The sequence below is a fragment of the Mauremys mutica genome, chromosome 1 (genome assembly GCF_020497125.1).
Source record: "Mauremys mutica isolate MM-2020 ecotype Southern chromosome 1, ASM2049712v1, whole genome shotgun sequence".
NCBI classification, from domain to species: domain Eukaryota; kingdom Metazoa; phylum Chordata; order Testudines; family Geoemydidae; genus Mauremys; species Mauremys mutica.
In genome coordinates this window covers 305,157,965-305,178,772 of record NC_059072.1, presented here as the reverse complement: position 1 = coordinate 305,178,772, position 20,808 = coordinate 305,157,965, and the positions used below count along the sequence as shown (strand labels likewise).

At 40.1% G+C, this 20,808-nt stretch overlaps 1 protein-coding gene across 3 annotated transcripts in view; it reads right to left on the bottom strand.

Annotated features, from left to right (window-relative positions):
- The window catches only part of LRCH1 (leucine rich repeats and calponin homology domain containing 1), a 247,150-nt gene that overhangs the window by 59,860 nt on the left and 166,482 nt on the right, over nucleotides 1-20,808 (bottom strand). For 2 of the 3 annotated variants that reach the window (XM_045013584.1, XM_045013603.1), the window contains exons 10-14: nucleotides 14,048-14,115; nucleotides 12,956-13,042; nucleotides 9,766-9,855; nucleotides 9,621-9,657; nucleotides 7,779-7,895 (exon numbers count right to left, since the gene is read on the bottom strand). In XM_045013584.1, coding sequence (XP_044869519.1) covers nucleotides 7,779-7,895; nucleotides 9,621-9,657; nucleotides 9,766-9,855; nucleotides 12,956-13,042; nucleotides 14,048-14,115 — 399 coding nt within the window. The remainder of the gene's footprint in view (nucleotides 1-7,778; nucleotides 7,896-9,620; nucleotides 9,658-9,765; nucleotides 9,856-12,955; nucleotides 13,043-14,047; nucleotides 14,116-20,808) is intronic. The other variant, XM_045013592.1, reaches the window with a different exon arrangement.

Sequence of the window (20,808 nt, the reverse complement as noted above, 5' to 3'; positions counted from 1 at the left end):
TATCAAGAACTTTCAGCAGCATACTGTAGGCCTGAGCCAACCTACAATAACTGTGGATCTACTTTGAGATGTGGTGTGCCACCTGCATGGTACCAAGTCCTAGATTCACAAAAAGGCTGAAGTGTTACGACGCTCAGAATTGCAGCGCCTAACTTCTAAGCGCCTAGAAAATCAGAGAAGCAGTGAAGGGATGGACAATGCTGGGATTCGTTGCCTAGCCTCCCTGTATAATGAATGAGGACAGATAGGCGGCTAAGAATGGGATACACAAAACCAGCATGCTAGGTGGGAAGCTCTATAAACTAGCCGACAGGAAATGCTGACAAGAGGTGCATCCTAAGCTCCGTCCCCCTCAGGAGTTTGGCGCCTAAGTCCAGGCTATAGGGAGGCAGGTCTCTCTGCTAGCAATCCATAGACAGGAACCCGTCTCTTGGAGTCAGGTAGCTTAGGTGTCTAAGTCATTTCTTCTGCAAATGAGTTAGATGTCTTGTTTACTTCACACAAAACAGCTAGAGCAGGCAGAGGAGGAGCTGGTGGTGCCCACCTAACTTCTAGCTTAGTGGTTACAGCACTCACCTGGCATGTGGGAGACCCAGGGTCTGATATTCTGCTCCAATCAGTATTTAATTATTTATCCAAAGCAGAACAGCTTCAACAGGAGAGACTGAGGGAGCCTCACAGCAAAATATCCCATAGACCAGTGGACAGAACACTCTCCTGAAAAATGTGGGAGACCCCTGTTCAAATCCTCTCTCCCTCTCTACCTGAGGGGGGAAGCTGAACCCAGGTCTCCCACATCCCATGCAAGTGCTGACAGAACTGGGCTAAAAGTTAGAAGATGGGCGGGAGCACCATCTTCTCCAGTGGCCTGATTTTGAATGGGGCCTGTCCCAGTAGGTGGTCTCTGAGCACATCTACTGGATCAAGCCCCACAGTGAGACAGGTACTCCTCTGCTTTTCATCCCCCAGTTCATGGATCACACCGGGGGCTTAAGCATGTGAAAGGCATCCCAATGCCCAGAGTGAAATGGCAGTGCATATGCCGAGAGGCAGAAACACCAGCGGCTATGGAACTTTTACAGTGAAAATGTAGGAGCTTTTGAATGAGTTTAGCTCACTACAGGGTTAGGTGCCAACCAAGCAGTGGTGTTGAAGATCACAGTGAAGCCTAAAATTGGGACTTAGGCACCTATGGACTGGGGTTTAGATGACTAAGTACCTTTGCAGATCTGGGCCCAAGTGCCTCCAACTCCTATTTGACTTAACTGATATTTGAGGGAACTCAGGACTTTCCAGGAAGTGAATAGCAACTTCTAGAATCAGCTCTATATAAGTATTCAGAGGAAGTCAAAATCATTAAAAATCCACTGAAATTTTCGTTGTTTACTAAAGTAGAAAACCAAAATATATTTAGATTCTAAGTTAGCATTATGTGCACTCTTAATAATGCACTCAGAATAGGTTTCAAAATGGTATTAGATGTGAGATAGAGCTTAGTGACCCCCAGGACTAAGAATATTAAGTCAAGCGATTAAAATAATCGTGATTAATCGCGTTGTTAAACAATAATAGAATACCATTTATTTAAATATTTTGGATGTTTTCCACATTTTCAAATATACTGATTTCAATTTCAACACAGAATACAAGGTATACAGTGCTCACTTTATTTTTATTATAAATATTTGCACTGTAAAAATAAAAAATAGCATTTTTCAATTCGCTTAATACAAGTACAGTAGTGAAATCTCTTTATTATGAAAGCTGAACTTACAAATGTAGAATTATGCACACAAAAATAACTGCATTCAAAAATTTAAAAATGTCAAACTTTAGAGCATACAAGTCCACTTAGTCTTACTTCTTGTTCAGCCAATTGCTCAGACAAACAAGTTTGTCTACATGTGCAGGACACAATGCTGCCCGCTTATTTACAAGGTCACCTGAAAGTAAAAACACACATTCACATGGCACTGTTGTAGCTGGCGTTGCAAGATATTTACATGCCAGATGCGCTAATGATTCATATGTCCCTTCATGCTTCAACAACCATACCAGAAGACATGCATCCATGTGGATGATGGGTTCTGCTCAATAACGATCCAAAACAGTGCAGACCAATGGATGTTCATTTTCATCATCTGAGTCAAATGCCACCAGCAAAAGGTTGATTTTCTTTTTTGGTGATTCGAGTTCTGTAGGTTCTGCATGGGGGTGTAGCTCTCTTAACACTTCCGAAAACATGCTCCACACCCTGTCCCTCTCAGATTTTGGAAGGCACTTCAGACTCTTAAACTTTGGGTTGAGTGCTGTAGCTATGTTTAGAAATCTCACATTAGTACCCTCTTTGCATTTTGTCAAATCTGCAGTGAAAGTGTTCTTAAAACAAACAACATACTGGGTCATCATCCGAGACTGCTATAACTTGAAATATATGGCAGAATGCAGGTAAAACATAGAGCAAGAGACACAGAATTCTCCCCCAAGTAGTTCAGTCACAAATTTTATTAACGCATTATTTTTTTTAATGAGTGTCATCCACATGGAAGCATGTCCTCCGGAATGGTGGCCAAAGCATGAAGGGGCATACAAATGTTTAGCATATCGCACGTATATACCTTGCAATGCTGGCTACAACAGGGCCATGTGAACGCCTGTTCTCACTTTTAGGTGACACTGTAAATAAGAAGTGAGCAGCATTATCTCCCATAAATGTAAACAAACTTGTTTGTCTTAGCGATTGGCTGAACAAGAAGTACGACTGAGTTGACTTGCAGGCTCTGAAGTTTTACATTGTTTTGTTTTTGAGTGCAAAAAAAAAATCTACATTTGTAAGTTGTACTTCCACAATAAAGAGTTCACACTATAGTACTTGTATGAGGGAAACTGAAAACTAATATTTTATCATTTTACAGTGCAAATATTTGTAATAAAAATAATATAAACTGAACATTGTACACTTGTATTCTGTGTTGTAATTCAAATCAATATATTTGAAAATGTAGAAAAACATCCAAAATATTTAATAAATTTCAATTTAATAAAATTCTATTGTTTAACAGTGCAATTAAAATGCGAGTAATCACAATTAATTTTTTTAAGCACAATTACTTTTTTTGAGTTAATCATGTGAGTTAACTGCAATTAATCGACAGCCCTGGTGGAAATATGCATAAAGTTGTGAGGTTGAATTCCTTTAAAATATATCTTCAGCAGAAAGCACAAAGACATTTGGAGAAATATGAAGTAATTAAGACCTCACAATAATAGATATTGGTAAAGACTAGGTAAGGAAATACTTGGAAAAGAAACAGTTACTAATCTTTTTATGTAACTGTTGTTCTTTGAGATGTATTGCCCATGTCCATTCCACCGTAGGCTGTGAGCGTACCTCATGCACAGCTGTTGGAAACATTTTCCTCAGCAGTGCCTGTCAGGGAGGTGTGAGCGCCCTCTACTGCTTGTGCCACTACATTCAGGTATAAAAAGCAGAGCCATCCCTAACTCCCCTCAGCTCCTTCCTACCAGATAGAATCTGATAGAGAGGGGAAGGAGGGAGGGTCATGGAATGGACATGTGCAACACATACTAGAGAACAATAATTACAGAAAAAGGTTAGCAACCATATGTTCTGGATGATCACTCAAACTTCACTTATCCCTTTCCTAGATTCCAAGGACTGGTATGCTGCCCTCAACTTAAAAGATACTGATTTTCACATGGCAATTCACCAGAGCCACCAAAAACTCCTCAGTTTCATGGTCAGCCATTTCCACTACCAATTCACAGTGGCCTGTAAACAGCTCCAGAAGTTCACATATTCCCTTACCTAGAAGACTGGCTAGTAAGAGGCTGGTTCAGGTCTCAGGTACGGTCCAGCAAGGTCACTATACAGTCCACCTTCGACACACTGGGGCTCCTAATGACTACGGAGAAATCTACTCTGACTCTTGTTCAGAGGATAGAATTTATTGGGGCAGACCTGGACTCTACAGAGGCCAACGCTTTCCTGCCAGGGTTGAGATTCCAAACAATGTAGGTCATTGCTCTAGATCTAAAGGTGCATCTTGCCGGTACAGTATGAACTGCCTTTGAGTCACCAACAATGGAATGGACTTGTGCAATCACTCAAAGAATAATAATAATAATAATAATAATAATAATAATAATAATATTTTCTGTAGGAACTTGTTTAGCTGTCTTAGATCTAAGGTAGGCCTGAGACCCCCTTTTGCTTTCGGGATTAGGAAGTATCAGGAATAAAATCCCTTCCCCGTGAGAAACATGGGAACTTCCTGTATGGCCACCACAAGAAGGGGAGACTGGACTTCCTGAACTAGCGCATTCTTGTGAGAATGGTCCCTGAAGAGGGATGGGAATGGGGGCTGGGGAGGAGGGATAGAAAGCACTGAAGGGTATATCCCAGGTCCACCGTGCTTAGGACATACTGATCTGTAGTGATGCAGGATCAAGCACTTAGGAAATGGGGCAGTCAGTTGGCAAATAGCAGGGTGGAGAAAGCTGGTACCTTTGTGGGTGGTAGACTGCTCTTGACAAATGGGTCAAAATGTTTGTTTAGAGGGCCCAGCTTGCCTAGATGAATAAGTAGCTGCAGAAGAGTAGGGAGGAGGAGGACACCTCTTGTAACTTCTACCCCTCTTTCTGGAGAGGTCCTGGATACAAGGCATGAAAGGCAGAAACAGTTGCTGTGGGCAGAATGGCTTTCTTTTTGTCACTGGCATATAAATCCCCAGAGATCTAAGGGTCGCCCTTCAAGAGCCTCTCTTTCTTCTTTTTGGAAAAGAGTGAAGAGCTTTGAAACAGGAGGTCTTGGATGGTTTGTTGAACCTCTGGGGGAAGACCTGATGACTGCAGCCAAGAGGAGCACCATGCAATGATGGCAAAAGCCACAGCCATCACATAGACTTGCCTGCAAGGCTGTTCTGGCAACTAACTTGCCCTCCTCCACCATCACAGTGAACTCTTGTTTTACCTCATCCGGAAGCCTGTCCTTAAATTTCAAGACGTTATCACACAGTCTAAATTTGTATCAACCCATCAGAGCCTTCTGGTTTGCAATTCTAATCTGTAAATCTCCTGTGGAATAAAGTTTCCTTCTAACAGAGGTCCAATTTCTTTGCTTCTTTCCCTTTCAGTGTCAAAGCCTGGTGTCCCTGCTTCTCTTTTTTGTTAGCACCAGAGACCACTGGAGGAGGATGGTTAAAAAATGATCGAAACCCTGCAAAAGCAATGTAGTATTTTCTCTCTACCGTTTTTTGCAGTGGGATGCAGGCAAGATGGGGTCTGCCAAAATGCCCTGACAGGCTCCAGAATAGCCTCATTAATAGGCAGTGCTACCCTAGAGGGACCCTCCCCCAGGCCAAAATGTCCACCAGCCTGCATAACTTTTCCTGTACCTTTTCCAGTTGGATTTCCAGAGCTGCAACCACTCTCCTCAACAAGTCCTGATGAGCTCTATACTCATCAGGAGGGGGAGATGCAGATTCCTATCACCACAGCAGGCAACAAAGAAGAGCAGGCCAAGGACTGTTGAGGTGGATCCTCTTCCAATTCCTCCACAGGGGAACTCAGAGCATGAACGATCCTGGGGGTGGGCAGATGGTGACCCTGTTGTAGATGCTCTTGACACCTAGCCAAAGTAGATGGGTGGGAAGGGAATGGAGAACCCTAAATTGTGGAGGGAAGCCCCAAGTATTCCAAAAGGGCCACTGATATGGAAGTGTGACCCATTTATGTCTGATCATTGATCTTTGGAATGTACAAAAAAGCTAAAGTAGCCTAAAATTAATAGAACAGATACTATTTACATAAAAGAGAGTAGAACTTGCAAATGCAAAGATAGCAGTTCCAACAAGCATCGCTGGCAGTAGAAAAGAACTAGAGGGGCTGCTCTGCCGTTTATACCTGCTCTCAGTGGCATGAGGCAGCAAATGGTACTCATGCAGCCCTGACAGGTATTGCTGAGGGGAAAATCTCCTACAACTGCGCATGAGTAAGGCTGCGAATCTTTCACGGAGGTCACGGAAAGTCATGGATTCCTCCCTAACTTCCGCAGCTGCAGCAGCTGACCCCAGGGCCACCCTGCTGGGGTGGCTCTGGGTCCAGCCACACTGTCCACTGCTCCGGCAGCCCCAGGCAACTGGTCCCGAGCATTGCCCCAGGGCAGTGGTCTGGGAGCAGCAGCGGTGCCCCAGGCCACTCTCAGGCCCGGCATGGTGGCGGCGGGGCTCCGGTCGGCCCCCCGGAGCAGCAGCAGTGGCAGGGCCCCAGGCCGCCCTCACTCCCAGGAGCAGCAGAGTCCACTGGAGCACTGTGACTTTTTGGTTAGTGCCCGTGTCCTGTCCGTAACTTTTACTAACAATACCCGTGACTAAATCGTAGCCTTACACATGAGGCTTGCATACACCCTACAGTGGAATGGACATGTACAATCACGCGAAGAAGAAATTCAAGATTCACAATTAGAGACTCTGGATACACAGAAGATATTAAAGGAATTAGCGAATTAATTGTATGTGGAATGATATATAACTGTGTTCTCTGTGTCTTGTTGCAAGGACACTTGTCAAAATCAAGGTTCAAGATATTAAATATCAACAAAAATTAAAAACATAATTTTCAGACATCTTAAATTTTGATGACTACAACACACAGAAAACCAAGATATCTTGTAGATTAATAATTATTTCAACATGTAAATAGTTTTTTCTGTAAAATTGAACTTTTGTATTTTAAACACTATTGTTTAAAATAGCCTAAGAACATATATATCTTGAAGAAATATTTTTTCAACTTTATTGAAGGGCCAAATCTTGCCAGTGTTGTGTCCTTTCTTTTCCTACAAGATTAAAGACACTGTATTTTACAAAATCCCCTTTATAAATATCTCCCGTTATGCTGAATTTCAATATACCAGTTCCTCTCCCCCACTATATAAATCTACCATACACCCACACCTGGAATATTGAGTACAGTTTTGATAGCCCCATCTCAAAAGAGATATATTAGAATTGAAGAGGTGCAGAGAAAGGCAACAAAAATGATTAAGAGTATGGAACAGCTTTTTCACGAGGAGAGATAAAAATGTCTGGCACTGTTCATCTTAAAAAAGAGATAACTAAGGGGGGATATGGTAGAGTTCTATAAGTTCATGAATGGTAATGGAGAAAGTGAATAGGGAAGTGTTATTAACCCCTTCACATAACATAATAATTAGGGTTTCACTAAATGAAATTAATAGGCAGCAGGTTTAAAACAAAACAAAGGAAGTATTTCTTCACACAACGCACAGTCAATCCATGGAATTCATTGCCAGGGGATGCTGTGAAGGCCAAAACTATCACTGGGTTAAAAAATGAATTAGAGAAGTTCATGGAGGACAGGTCCATCAATGCTATTAGCCAAGAAGGCAGAGATGCAACCCCATGCTATGGGTTTCCCTAAACCACCAAATGACAGAAGTTGGGACTGGAAAACCGGGGAGGGGTCACTTGAAATTATCCTGCTCTTTCATTCCCTCAAGCAACTGGCACTGTCCACTGTCAGAGACAGGATACTGCACTAGATCGACCACTGGCCTGATCCAGTATGGCCGTTCTTACGTTCATGCTAAGGCATAAACCCCCAAAGTAGTCAGGTTTTAGCCTATAAAACAATACTTCTATCTGCACACCAATGAATAGGATAAAATTCTTTGGAATCCCTTTTCAAGAGGTCCTATGACTAGATAAATATGTTGTACCCAGGCTCATCCATACCTGACTCAGTAGTTGCGTCTCATCCTGCTTACATGCTATTTTGGCTTCAGTCTTGGTTTTCTCTATAATCAATTCTCTCCTCTTCTGAAATTCTAGTTCTTCCTCAGCATTTTCATTCTGCAAGGTACACATCTGTTGAGACTTTATGCACAGCACTGGGGATCAGAAACAAATACCCAACTTTTTTTTAACACACTCTTACAAGTAGTTTTGTGCAAATACTGTGAAGAGCAATCCAAGAGTGGAAGTGAACCATATAAAAATAAGAAGATAGACAGTGCCAGTGCTTACCAACAGATGATTCTGAATGCTTGAACAAATAATTTAACAAATAATACTGAGCTCCTCAGAGTTCACTGGATTGGATATGAATTAAATAGTAAGCAGCAAATATTAAACTAAGTTCCAGATCAAAGTCACATTAAAATTTTGTATAACTACAGTGATAATGGTTTGTAGAAATAATTCTTTGGTTTAATAGGCTGTATAGTGTTTTGAGATGGTTAATGATGAATGGTACTTTATAAATGTAAAATACTGTGTAATATATTAAAAACACGTTAATGTATATAATGTTTCAAATGCTATTACTGGAGGTTAAATGTAGTACAACAATTCATCTTCATGTTGGTGTGACTATGTGTAAAGCAGTACATTAAAAGGTCTGCAAAAGACTGGTACTATCCTGGCACAAAATATGACACTAGATATACAGTAGCAAATTTTGAATATTGACTTGAGTTTCAGCTCACACCATTGATGAGTTTGAAGATATATAGCACTGAGTCACCAAAGAGATTCATATTTTTAAGTATATGATCTATAAATTAAGTACTAACTCTGTTATAATTATTGTGTGCACGCATATCAAATGAAGAACACAATGGTGTAACTTATTGATTGAGTGTTCTCTGGTGCTCCTGCCCAGACAGTAGCATATACAAAAACTTAGGACACATATAGGGAGTTATTACTCTTCTGCAATAGCAATAAACAGCGAGAATTACAAATTCTTATTCAGTAGCCTCATGTACAAAGTGATCTTATCTAGGTGCCAGCTCTACAACCCATGGTTTAGTGCACTGTCATGATGATGGTAGTCCATTGAACCCTCGTGCACAGTGAAAAGAGACCATATCAGGAGACGGGTTTTAGCTAGCATGGTTTTGCCCTCAGTGTGGACAGAGATAATTTGGATAAAATAGTTTCTGGAGACTTTTCTCTTCTAGTCTTCTGATTCGTTTACATACATTTGTGCCATACCCATATTGGGGGCAAAAGTTGTGCTGGTTAAAATGATTTCCCAGTGCAGACTTTTTCATGGTGTAGACAAAACAACAGTGTCAAGGGACAGATTATTACATAGCTCTTTCTCCTGCCCCAGAGATGGGGTTTGAGGCTCCTGGGCTACATTATAGTTTTTCAGCACTAAAAAGAATAGGGTAGGAAGAAAAACAAATAAGAGTGTATTTAGCAAAGGACTACAGACTATTCACATATTTTTATGGCCATTACAATACTTGAAGTATTTAGCTCAATGGGACAATTGCAGGCAGAACTATGATTGCAGCAACAAGTGTAGTCCCCACAATGAAGGCAAAGGACTAGAGAGATTAAAAATAACTAAATCTCTGTACATTAAAAAAGTCCTTATGAGCTATTTAAAAAATTTGTAAAAGCAAAAATTAATTTTAGAAAAAGATATGCAAAACTTCCAAAAGCAATATTTTTCTCTTGCAGACCACTAAATTTTGTTCATTTACTGGTCCAATAGCTAATGTAATTGGCGATACATTTTCTATCTCTCTCTCTTGGATATTTTGTAACATAGTAACAGCCTACCTGATAGATAGGCGCCTCCTCCATCTGCATTTGGCCACTGTATGTGGATATACAAAACACAACACATTACATTTTAAAGTGTAGAATCTTGAATATGAAACTTAGCAAATCCATTATTTTTTCTGAAAAAGGAATATAAACACACTTTACTGTAGACTCCTGTAATTCTAAATCTGTTGTTGATTCCATGGGATACAGATTCACACCACTGCTCTCTGTAATATCCATGCTTAATCTGTAAGGTTTGAAATAAAAACAATGCACTGGGGTATATCTTTGATGAACATTCTATTAGGTATTTAATTTTTTTAAATGGATATATTAAATCATGGTTTTCTTCTAACTTGTTCAACTACACACCACTACACATCTACACACCACTCACTTCAATACCCAAATGCAAGACTACAATATTAAACCTTGATCAGCAGGTTATGCAAATTCTTATTCAACTGTACATACGTAAATCCAACAGAATACTAGTTCCCATTATTCTTTAGAAGTGGTTTGGAATTGCCACAAATAGCAAAATACCAACTGGGAAATTAGTGCAACTTCCTCTTTACTGTTCAGACTATAGCCATGTAGTTACGCACATCTACATTTTCTATTATTTTATTATTCTATTCTATTTATTTTCTACATTTCTCTTTACTGGTTTTGTATATATGTACAGCATGATTGGCTATCCTTATCAGCAGTATTTGAAATAAACGGCCCATCTGAATATTCACGGACGAGTGAGTATTGCAGATGTATTTGCTTCATAATATATATTCGGAATAAGAAACCTAGTTAAACGGAAATATTAAACAACAATTCCTTACATTTTTAAATGTCTCTTCTCTGTTTGGTAGGGGAAAGATGTGTAGTGTTATGAGTTACAGCACTGAGTTATTAACTGACAAATAGAATTATTTACAAGGGTGAGAACTGAAACCTCTTCATTGTTATGTTTAATTAACACATTTTTAAAACTGAAGTTGTTGTTTTTTAAATAGCAACATTTCTTCCAATTAAAAGAGCATGCCTCAGGTGAGGTGCAGAAGCAATGCCACCTGGAATGTTGCATTACTGAATTCAGAACTAATATGAACAAACTTTTCTAACTGGTGAGGTTATTTCTCTTTTATGAAGCAAAAACACCTGCCTTACCTAATTCAAACCAACAAATATTTCTAGAGACAACTGTCCAGCACAAGCTAAAGTCAATTCATCTTCTGAACTAAAAGGAGAAGTATTTGCAAAGTGAGCAGACAATACATTTGCTAGAACAATTAAAAAAGCAGATCCTTTGTTCGTTCACAAAGGGCCTGCTCCTACTCCCACTGGGCAATTGCAAGTATAGAGTGGGGCTTATATTCTTTTTCAGACGCATCCCTAGAAAAAGTTTAAATTAGGCTAGACAAAGCACCAGGAAAAGCATTGTGGGGAACAGTTCTGTGCAACTAGATGGCTGGATTAAATAGGTTTTCTTCATCTATAATTCCTATGCTTCTATTATATTTACAGTTCCTGTTAACACAATGATCCCCAAACTGTGGGGCGCACCCCCCTAGTGGTGCCACACAGCCCCACTCTGCCCCCAGCTCTGGTCCCAGCTGCAGCTTCGTTCCCAGCCCAGCCCCGCCCCCGCCCCCAGCCGCAACTCTACTTTACCCCCTGGTCTGGCCCCACCTGCAGCTCCACTCTACTTCCTGCTCCGACTCCAGGCCAGCTCCAACCCCAGCCCCAGCCCCACTCTGCCCCCAGGCCAGCTCTGCCTCTAGCCCTAGCTGCTCCCCCAAGCTCCTCTGTTGAGCCAACTGTGCAGTAATGAAGGGGGAGGGGGAGAATGGGCAGATTCCATTTCTGATGAGGGTTGGGGGATGGTGACAGGAGAAGTTTGGACACCATTGTGTTAAAATAATGGGAATCCTGTGCATACTATCTAGGGGAGATTATATCTAAGTTACTCTTAGTCAAAAGGTCACATAACAATTAATTTTCTTTTTTATTAACTTCTCAAGTTAAGAACATCCGATAACCCATTCCCGAAGAACATCCTGTATACTAACAAATAACTTTAACAGCCAAACATACGTTAATAAGAACATTCAGGTGACTGAATGACAGATGCGGGGATGAATTTAAATGTCAGGCCACAACTTTATTAATTTAACATGGAATATGGGCGCTATGCACCACCCCCTGCTTTCACATACCAGACATTTAACTGGTTCCATTGTGGGGTTATAAAACTCCCACCTTATAACCAATAAGTCAGGTTAGACCCTCCTCAAACTACCCCTAGGACTCTCCTCACTTTGGAATCCTCTCTGCTGCTTCCTGAAGACCAGAGGGCCCCGTCTCATATTGGCATGAGGTCAACTAGCGAAACCCCATGTCTCATTTATCTCTGGGAGCTGACCCTTTTAGCATTTACCTACAAGTTGCAGCAAATTAGACAACTGTACTTTTCCTAATGTTAAACTTTCAAGTTCTATTGCAGGGGTAGGCAACCTGCGGCACGCAAGCTGATTTTCAGTGGCACTCACACTGCCCAGGTCCTGGCCACCGGTCTGGGGGGCTCTGCATTTTAATTTAATTTTAAATGAAGCTTCTTAAGCATTTTAAAAACCTTATTTATTTTACATACAACAATAGTTTAGTTATATATTATAGACTTATAGAAAGAGACCTTCTAAAAATGTTAAAATGTATTACTGGCACGCGAAACCTTAAATGACAGTGAATAAATGAAGACTCGGCACACCACTTCTGAAAGGTTGCCAACCCCTGTTCTATTGCTTTCAACCTGACAAAGATAAAAAAAACACACTGACAAAGATAAAAAAACAACAACTCCTCAGTCAATTTGACCCAATGGGAAAAATTCTCCCTCCTCCCAAAACAGACAATTAGCCAGTCCAGTAGTATGCTGAAAATACAACTCCTATGCTACAACTAAATGGAAGGAGGGCAGGGCAGCTAACAAGTATAAGAAGCTATTGAAAAGCTTGGAAAAGTTTAAATGGTGGAAATAGTATGCAAGAGCCAATCAGCCAGCCCAGTCCCCTCAGCCTCAGGGAACAGAAAGGTGAAGGATCCGAAGAGGGGGAGAAGCCAGACCTATCTTGCCAACTGTGCATTCTCACATCCCCCATGCCCTTCCAGGCACCATGCCATATCCCCTGCTATCTAGTTAACATCCCACATCCCATTGATACAGGGCAGAAGGCATTTAGTCATGAAAAAAAAAGAAAAGAAAAAATAACATTTTTTTACTTTGACCCTCACAGAATTTCCTATACAACATATTACTTACATCAGGAGACCCTCTGATACGAGCATACCTGTTGGGATCTTGTAGCAAATCTACTGCTTCTTTTAAATGATCTATCATGGCTATATCAATATTTTGCTTGTTTGATGTATTTGTTCTACAGCAGAAAACAAAGACACTACAGTGAGTATCAAAGGAGTTAGAATTTAAATCAATGGGCAATATTTTCAAATTGGCTGTTTAAATTGTATAGCAAAATCCTGTATTTGTGCATATTCATATGCAGATATAGGATTTGGAAATTTTCATGTGGAAACTAGGAAGTCAGTTTAGAAGACAAATAACTAAATAGTTATTCCCCCATCTATCATTTCAATCAATTTAAACATCCTGACCTCTGATGCTGAAATAATTTAATTACCAACAATTTTTTTACTTGATTAATGAAGTTTATTGTTCTAGTATAAGGACACTGGCAATTTTTAAAATAGTATTTTATCTTTTAGTTTGAAATTTTGTAATACTTTTAAAAGCTTTAAAAGAACCTAATTTTTCTTTATTCTTTTGGCAACTACTGATTTTTTTCATCTGAACTTTTAGCAAAGCAGAAATGAACACTTGTTTTGCTTAACAAAAACTTCAATTAACAGTTCAGTTTCATTTTAAACCATCTATTTCATGTATGTTCATCAACTGATGTTTGTCAACACTAGTCTTGAAATAGTGTTTTTGAATTAACTATTATTACAGGGCCAGGAAAGTGTGTTAAAACACACATACACACACACAGTAAGTTTCAGCATTTTTCCAATCAAATTATAATATTTTTATCATAGGTCAAACTTTGGCCTTAAAAATGTTGACACAGGCCTTTTGACCTTTTACAAACAATATTAGCAGATGTAATGTCAGTATCTAGTTGAACAACACTTGCATTCTCTAGTTACATACAAATATATTGATGTTAATAAAATTTTCACTGTGTTAATCAATACACTATAAATAGCAAAATGCAGACAAATTGTATTGTTACATAAATGTCATGCTTCCTTGTATACAAAATAATAAGCTGGTAAGGAAATACTCAAAAGGCAAATTAAATTTTGGTCACTTCAAATTTATAACCGATATTATTTCATTATGTACATAAATGAATACTTACATTCCTTCTGTTTGCCAATGTGTGTCCTCTTCTATTCGCAATAATTCATCACATTCTGCTGCTCTGCCCTGTGAACAGACATTACACTGAACATTAGGACAGAAATTTGCCATTAAAGTAGACAGATAAAACGTTTCCTCTTCTGACTAAGCACTGACCTAATTCATGTATCAGTTTAGAGTAGTTAATTGAAGCAATCTAAGCTCTGTACTTCATTGCTATTTCTCCACCCCCAACTACGACACTGATTACACCAACTTTCATTAAATTGTCACATTCTATTGAGGGCAAAGCCTAACCTCATTTAAATATAAAAATAAGTCAACCAACATGAGAATTATGTACTGAATGCCCCCATTTTCTCTCATATCCTTCTGATGTATGCAAATAACCCATCAATTAAGCATGAACCTAATTCTCCTCTCATTTACACCACAGTAAATGAGGAGTAACTCCACTGAAATCAATGGACTTACATTGGTGTTAAACTCCCATATGTGGGAGGAGAATCAAGACCATTCCATCACTATTTAAAGATAGATTAATACACAAAGAGCTTTGTTGCTAAGTGGTGCATGATCTGTTTTGTACTGTAGTTGTGATAACGTAAAGATGTGTGCTTGTGGGTGGAGAAAGAGAGAATAACTGTTAGGTCACTTCTCATTTCCTTGTTTCGATGGCTTTGTGTCAGACGTGTACAGCAATTCTGAGTGCTTCATAACAATTTTTCTGCATTAATTTTCTAGGATTTTTTTTTAATCTGTACTTGGGGATTGGCAATATATGAGGAAGGAAGGGGTGAACCACTGGGGTTGGCATTTGAAGTGCAGTAGGAAAATATTTATTTATATGATGAAAGATACATTCTTACAGACAAGTGTAGTTATAATGTGAATAATGGCTACAAATCACTTTACATTCATTTTTTTAAAAAGAAACAGATCTTCTAAAGGTCCACCTTTCTACTAAGTTTTGTGCATTTAGATCAACGGTTGGCAACCTTTCAGAAGTGGTGTGCCGAGTCTTCATTTATTCACTCTAATTTAAGGTTTTGCATGCCAGTAATATATTTTAATGTTTTTAGAAGGTCTCTTTCTATAAATCTATAATATATAACTAAACTATTGTTGTATGTAAAGTAAATAAGGTTTTTAAAATGTTTAAGAAGCTTCATTTAAAATTAAATTAAAATGCAGAGCCCCCTGGACCGGTGACCAAGACCCGGGCAGTGTGAGTTCCACTGAAAATCAACTCGTGTGCCATAGGTTGCCTACCCCGATTTAGATAATAAAAAGCAGTGGGAGCTGCTGGAAGTGGCACGGGCCGAGGGACATACTGGCCGCCGCTTTCAGCAGGTCCCGTTGGCCTGGAGCAGCAAACCGCGGCCAGTGGGAGCTGCGATCAGCCAAACCTGCGGACGCGGCAGGTAAACAAACCGGCCCAGCCCGCCAGGGGCTTTCCCTGCACAAGCGGCGGAACAAGTTTGGGAACCAGTGCTTTAAAGCAATATCAGTTTATGATGAAAGTAGATCTGCGAATGATACATTTTAGCCAAAGCTCTAATTTAAAGGCTTCCTGTTAGAAATTATTAAAAGAAACAAAACATAAACCTCACAGAAAATTCACATCTTAAAAACTAATTGTGGGAAATTGCACACCAATTTTCTCACCTACTTTTAGGAGGGAAAACAAGAATTTGTGCTTCATTCTAACCCCATTTTAAAACAGATCTCCAACTGTGGCGTTGCTACCAGGTGCATCCATAATTATGAACTGCTGGTTAATATTTGTAAAGGTGCATCCGATACTTATATTTCCATTTGGAACTTTATACATTTGCTTTCTTTTTCATCTCCAACATGCAGAAACACTGAAATAATTCAGCTGCCAGTAAGGACGGAAGCTGTCTGAATGGATGTGCACTTGCACTGGCAGGGAATGAATAACAGACAAAAGGACTAACTATTTTCAATGCCATGTGTTTGGCACATCCATCTCAGGAACCCTGTACCAATAAATGCCGTCTGATTTTGCCAGATGTATCACTGAATTGTGCACTGGCATCTCTAACATTCCTCATCACAAAATATGGCTTTATTCCCAAAGTCAGTCTCCAATACCACAAATAAAGCCATTCTTTTCATCTGTTAGTTTTCATTAAGTAAATAATGAAGCATTTGATCTCTCCAACAGGATATGTAGATATTTTATACAATGAAAAATAACTATGCCCCCCACCATGTGTGTCACAAATCTGCATTAACCCTTATTTATGTTAATTTATTTAAAAAGATAACCATCTGAAGCTTTGGGCTTATGTACACAAATTAAATAATAAAGCACATAAATTAGGACCAATCTCATATAAAATCCTCCTAAACCCACTAAAACTAAGGCCTTGTCTATACTGCAAGTTGAACCATTTTAACAAGTTATGTTTTAAATCAATTTAGTTAAACTGGTTCAAACTCTCATGTGGATATGCTTCAATAATTTATACCAGCCTTAAAGTCTCCCACCTTCCCAAAATACATCTTGGGAAAAAGATATATAAAATCTGTAGTGTGAACTAAAGAGCCCAACAAATTCGCAGTCTTGCAGATCAACAAGGAAAATGCCTTGCCTCAACTCTCCCCCTCATAAAACCTGTGGACTGTTAGCTCAAGCACTTTTGGTAATCTCACCTGTCATTAGCATCAAGAGGGTATCAAAATCCACATCTGAGGCAATATTTTTCCCACTCTAAAATTCTTTAATAGCACCTCTGCATCCCTGAACTAAGCTCTGCAACACAGTCTACAATGAGGTGCCGAAAATGCTAGATTATAGCCAGGCTGAGGGCATTGTTGAGGGACTAGCCAATAGTTCTATAGCACATCTTAGAGGAGAGAAAGTGTTAATGCACAACAGGCATTTAATGGCAGCTTCTAATGGAAGATCCAGTTTCGGGGAGGAGAGAGTAGATAGAAGTCTTCTATTTCCTTCTACCCCACCATGTTGATCCTCAAGAGAAAACCGGCTCCCTTAACCTCTCTATGCCTACATGTCCATATGTCAGGTAGGGATAACATTACTCACCTACCTCACAAAAGAGATGTGAAAATTAAATAGGTGATGTTTGTAAAGTGCTTTGAAGATGTAAAGCATTATATAGATGTTTATCAGAGCTGGGTGGATGAAAAGAAATTTTGCACGAAAAATTTAACAAAATGAAAAGAAAGTCATTTCTTTCAAAAATGTGCAGGATTTTTAAATTAAAAATGCAAACCAAAACAAAAAATTTAGTTTCAATGACCCTCTTTTTTTAATCCCTACCCTTTTCCTAGAGCTGACGTATTACGTCCCACATATCCAACATCCATAAAAAACTCTTCCTAATATCCAGAGAATATCCTAGCAATAAACACTTGCCACATTTAATGATACTGTAGGATGTGTTTATCAATCCAGTAAGCAATAACAACAAGCAACATGGATGTATTAGATAACTGCACTCTTCAGATACCTTCACTCACCCTAGAAGTGTAGGTATCTGATACAAGTAAATATATTTGAAATGTGCTGTTTTACAAAAACATTTTTAAATTAAGCAGTTTACATTTTCTTTTGCAGAGGCCACTGAGGGCTGAGAGTGTTTGGGGATTTTTTTTACACTGTTCTTAATGTATATGTGCTCTATGGCTGCTACTGCAAAACTGCTAGGGAGGCCCTTCCATTGGTAGAATTACACCTGCAAGAGTGGTGCTGCTAGAGGAAATAGGGTGAAGGATTACAAAAAGGCAAGTCCTTTTGCACACCTAGAAGTTCCTTTCCCTCCACTTCCAAGAGGTCAGGAAACCACATCTGTTCTCTCCACCGTGGCTATCTAGCACTTTTCTCTCAGAAAGGAATTTGATGGCAAGTACGCAGGAGCTCTTCAGATTGCTTTGTCCTTAAAAAAAAATCTGGCAAAGCTGGCCAGCAAATAAATTCTCATATGAAAATAAACATTGTTCAAACTTTGGCATAAAAAGTTTCATACAAATCCTACTATTATGGGATATGTGATGAAATCAGTCCAAAAATCGTGTTATGTTACATTACATAACGAACCAGCTGAAATTCATGAATTACAAAGTGGCTGTATTCATGAATGATTTATGGATCGTTTATAAGGATTTTACTGCAACTTTCTCAGAAAGATATTATTCAGGAATAATATCCAATTCCACGATAAGAAAGGGGGCAGAGGATAATGAAAATGGAGAACAAGCAATTCAGAAAACTACAGAGAGGTACAATGGAGCAACCTAAGAGACGTCACAGATCAGTTCTGAAAACTGTCAGAAGTGTAAGCTACAGCATTCCCTTGGCAGATGTGATTTACACAGCTGGACACAACATAGCTGACAGCCAACGTGTTCACTAACCATGCCAGCAATACAAGAGTAATATTTTCACAAAGTTTAACCAACTTCCCATGAAGGCAGTGAAGGGGCAAAGCAGGAACAATGGCTGACAGTGTGCATTCTCACACGCACTGTAAAGCCACCTAAGGCCTGGTCTACACTGGGGTGGTGGGTGGGGGGGATTGATATAAGATACGAAACTTCAGCTATGAGAATAGCGTAGCTGAAGTCGACGTACCTTAGATTGACTTACTTCGCATCCTCGCGGCGCGGGATTGACGACCGCCGCTCCCCCGTCGACTCCGCTTCTGCCTCTCACCCTGGTGGAGTTCTGGAGTCGACAGGGAGCGCGTTCGGGGATCGATGTATCGCGTCTAGACGAGACGCAATACATTGATCCCCAATAGATTGATCACTACCCGCCGATCCGGTGGGTAGTGTAGACATACCCTTAGTTTTCACTAGTAATGATGTAAATAGCTACAGCATATAAGAGAAATACCACTTAATACAATTCCAAAGTTTCTGTTGAGGAAAAACCCATGGCTTTCTACATAATTCATTAAACTTATCCATGGCTCTAACTCCCCACTACCACACACACCTTCTTGCTACAGTGCTACAAACAGACTCCTTTGAGAAAGGTAGTCACTGAACTTTATTCACTGTATTTTTCAAGAGAAGTACATCCTTATTCAGCTTACCAAAAAGCAGATGATATCCTTTGTCTTTGGAGATCTTGACGTTTCTTCCAAGATCTTTACAAACTAAATGCACATTTATAACCCATCATCTTTTCATAACTTGAGACACCTGGGCATCACTGTAGCCTGGACATGCATGAAAAAATTGCCCAATTAAAAATATAAATGGAAATTACTTACCTGTAATTGGAGGTTCTTCAAGATGTGTGGTCCCTATCTGTATTTCACACGTGGTATGCATGCCCTCCATGTGCCTGAGACTGAAGAATTTGAAATAATGTCTGTTGGCCCATGCCTGTGCCCTGGGTTTCTGGTGCTCAGCACCAATGGTATAAGGGAAGGTGTGGACCAACTGCCTCTCCAGTTCCTTCTCTGCTGCGAACCCAGACATGACCCAAAGTGGAGGGGAAGGAGGGTAGGTAGTGGAATAGCACAGATAGGGAGCACACATTTCACAAACCTCCATTTACCGGTAACTAACCTCCATTTCTTCTTCAAGTGCTGGTCCCTCTGTGTATTCTACAGGTGGGTGGCCATGGAAAGAGGAGGCGGTGAGAGGATGCTGGTGGTCTTGAGATCTGTAATACCACTTTCCCAATGACTTCATTTGAAGAGGAGTCTTGGACTAAAGCATAATCCTTCAAGTAGGTGTGGATAGAACTCCAGGTAGCCACCCTACAAATGCCCAGGGAGCTGTGCTAACTGATTGCAAAGAAGTTGCAGCCAGAGATCCACTTAGGGAGCCTATGAGCAGATCACACTTGTCCCCATGATCGCTCTGCCGTAGGGACAAATAAGAGCGGTTTCCTAATAGATTTAGTTGTTTGCAGATAAAAAGCTAAAGGTGATCTGACATTGAGGGAATGAAGTCTCCTCTCTTCACTGGAAGCATGAGGTTTTGGAAGGAATACCAGTAAGTGAATTGATTAATTTATGTGAAAGTAGGAGACTACCTTTGGGGTGAATTTTGGATGGAGGCGAAGGGAAACTTTTTCCTTATGGAATGTGGAATATGGTGGGTCGGCCATGAGTGCTGCCAGTTCACTCACCCTCCTGACTGAAGTGACGGCGATGCAGGTGGTGACCTTCATTGACAGGTGGAACGCCGAGCATGTAGCCAATGATTTAAAGGGTGGTCTGGTAAGTATTGAGAGAAAAAGACTGAGGTCTCATTGTGGTGCTGGCTTTGCTACTGGTGGGAAGGTCTTAGTGAGACCCTTCAGGAATCTGGCTGTTATCGGGTAAGTATAAATAGAATAGCCCTTTACCCAAAGGTGGAGGGCACTGATTGCTGTGTACCCACAGAAAGCTAAAAGAAAGGCCTGATATCTGAGAGTGAGAAGATAGTCTAGAAAATAGCCTGGATAACTGCTGTCTCTGGAGCTATCTAGTTTTGTTGCATCCAGGTACAGAAACGCCTTCATTTAGCTACACAGCATTTTCTCATGGAATCTTCTCTGTCGTGTTTATGAACAGTTTGAACACCCTTTAAATGTGTACGCCCCAAGACTCCAAGTCTGATGCCCATCCAAATACGAGGCTAGGAGGTGAAGGGGGTTTGGGTTGGGATGTCTGATTCTACCATTCTCCTGAGTTAGCAGATCTGGGAGGGGGCGGATGCTGAGGAGGAAGGGCTGATATTTGCAGGAGGTCCAGAAACCAAAACTGC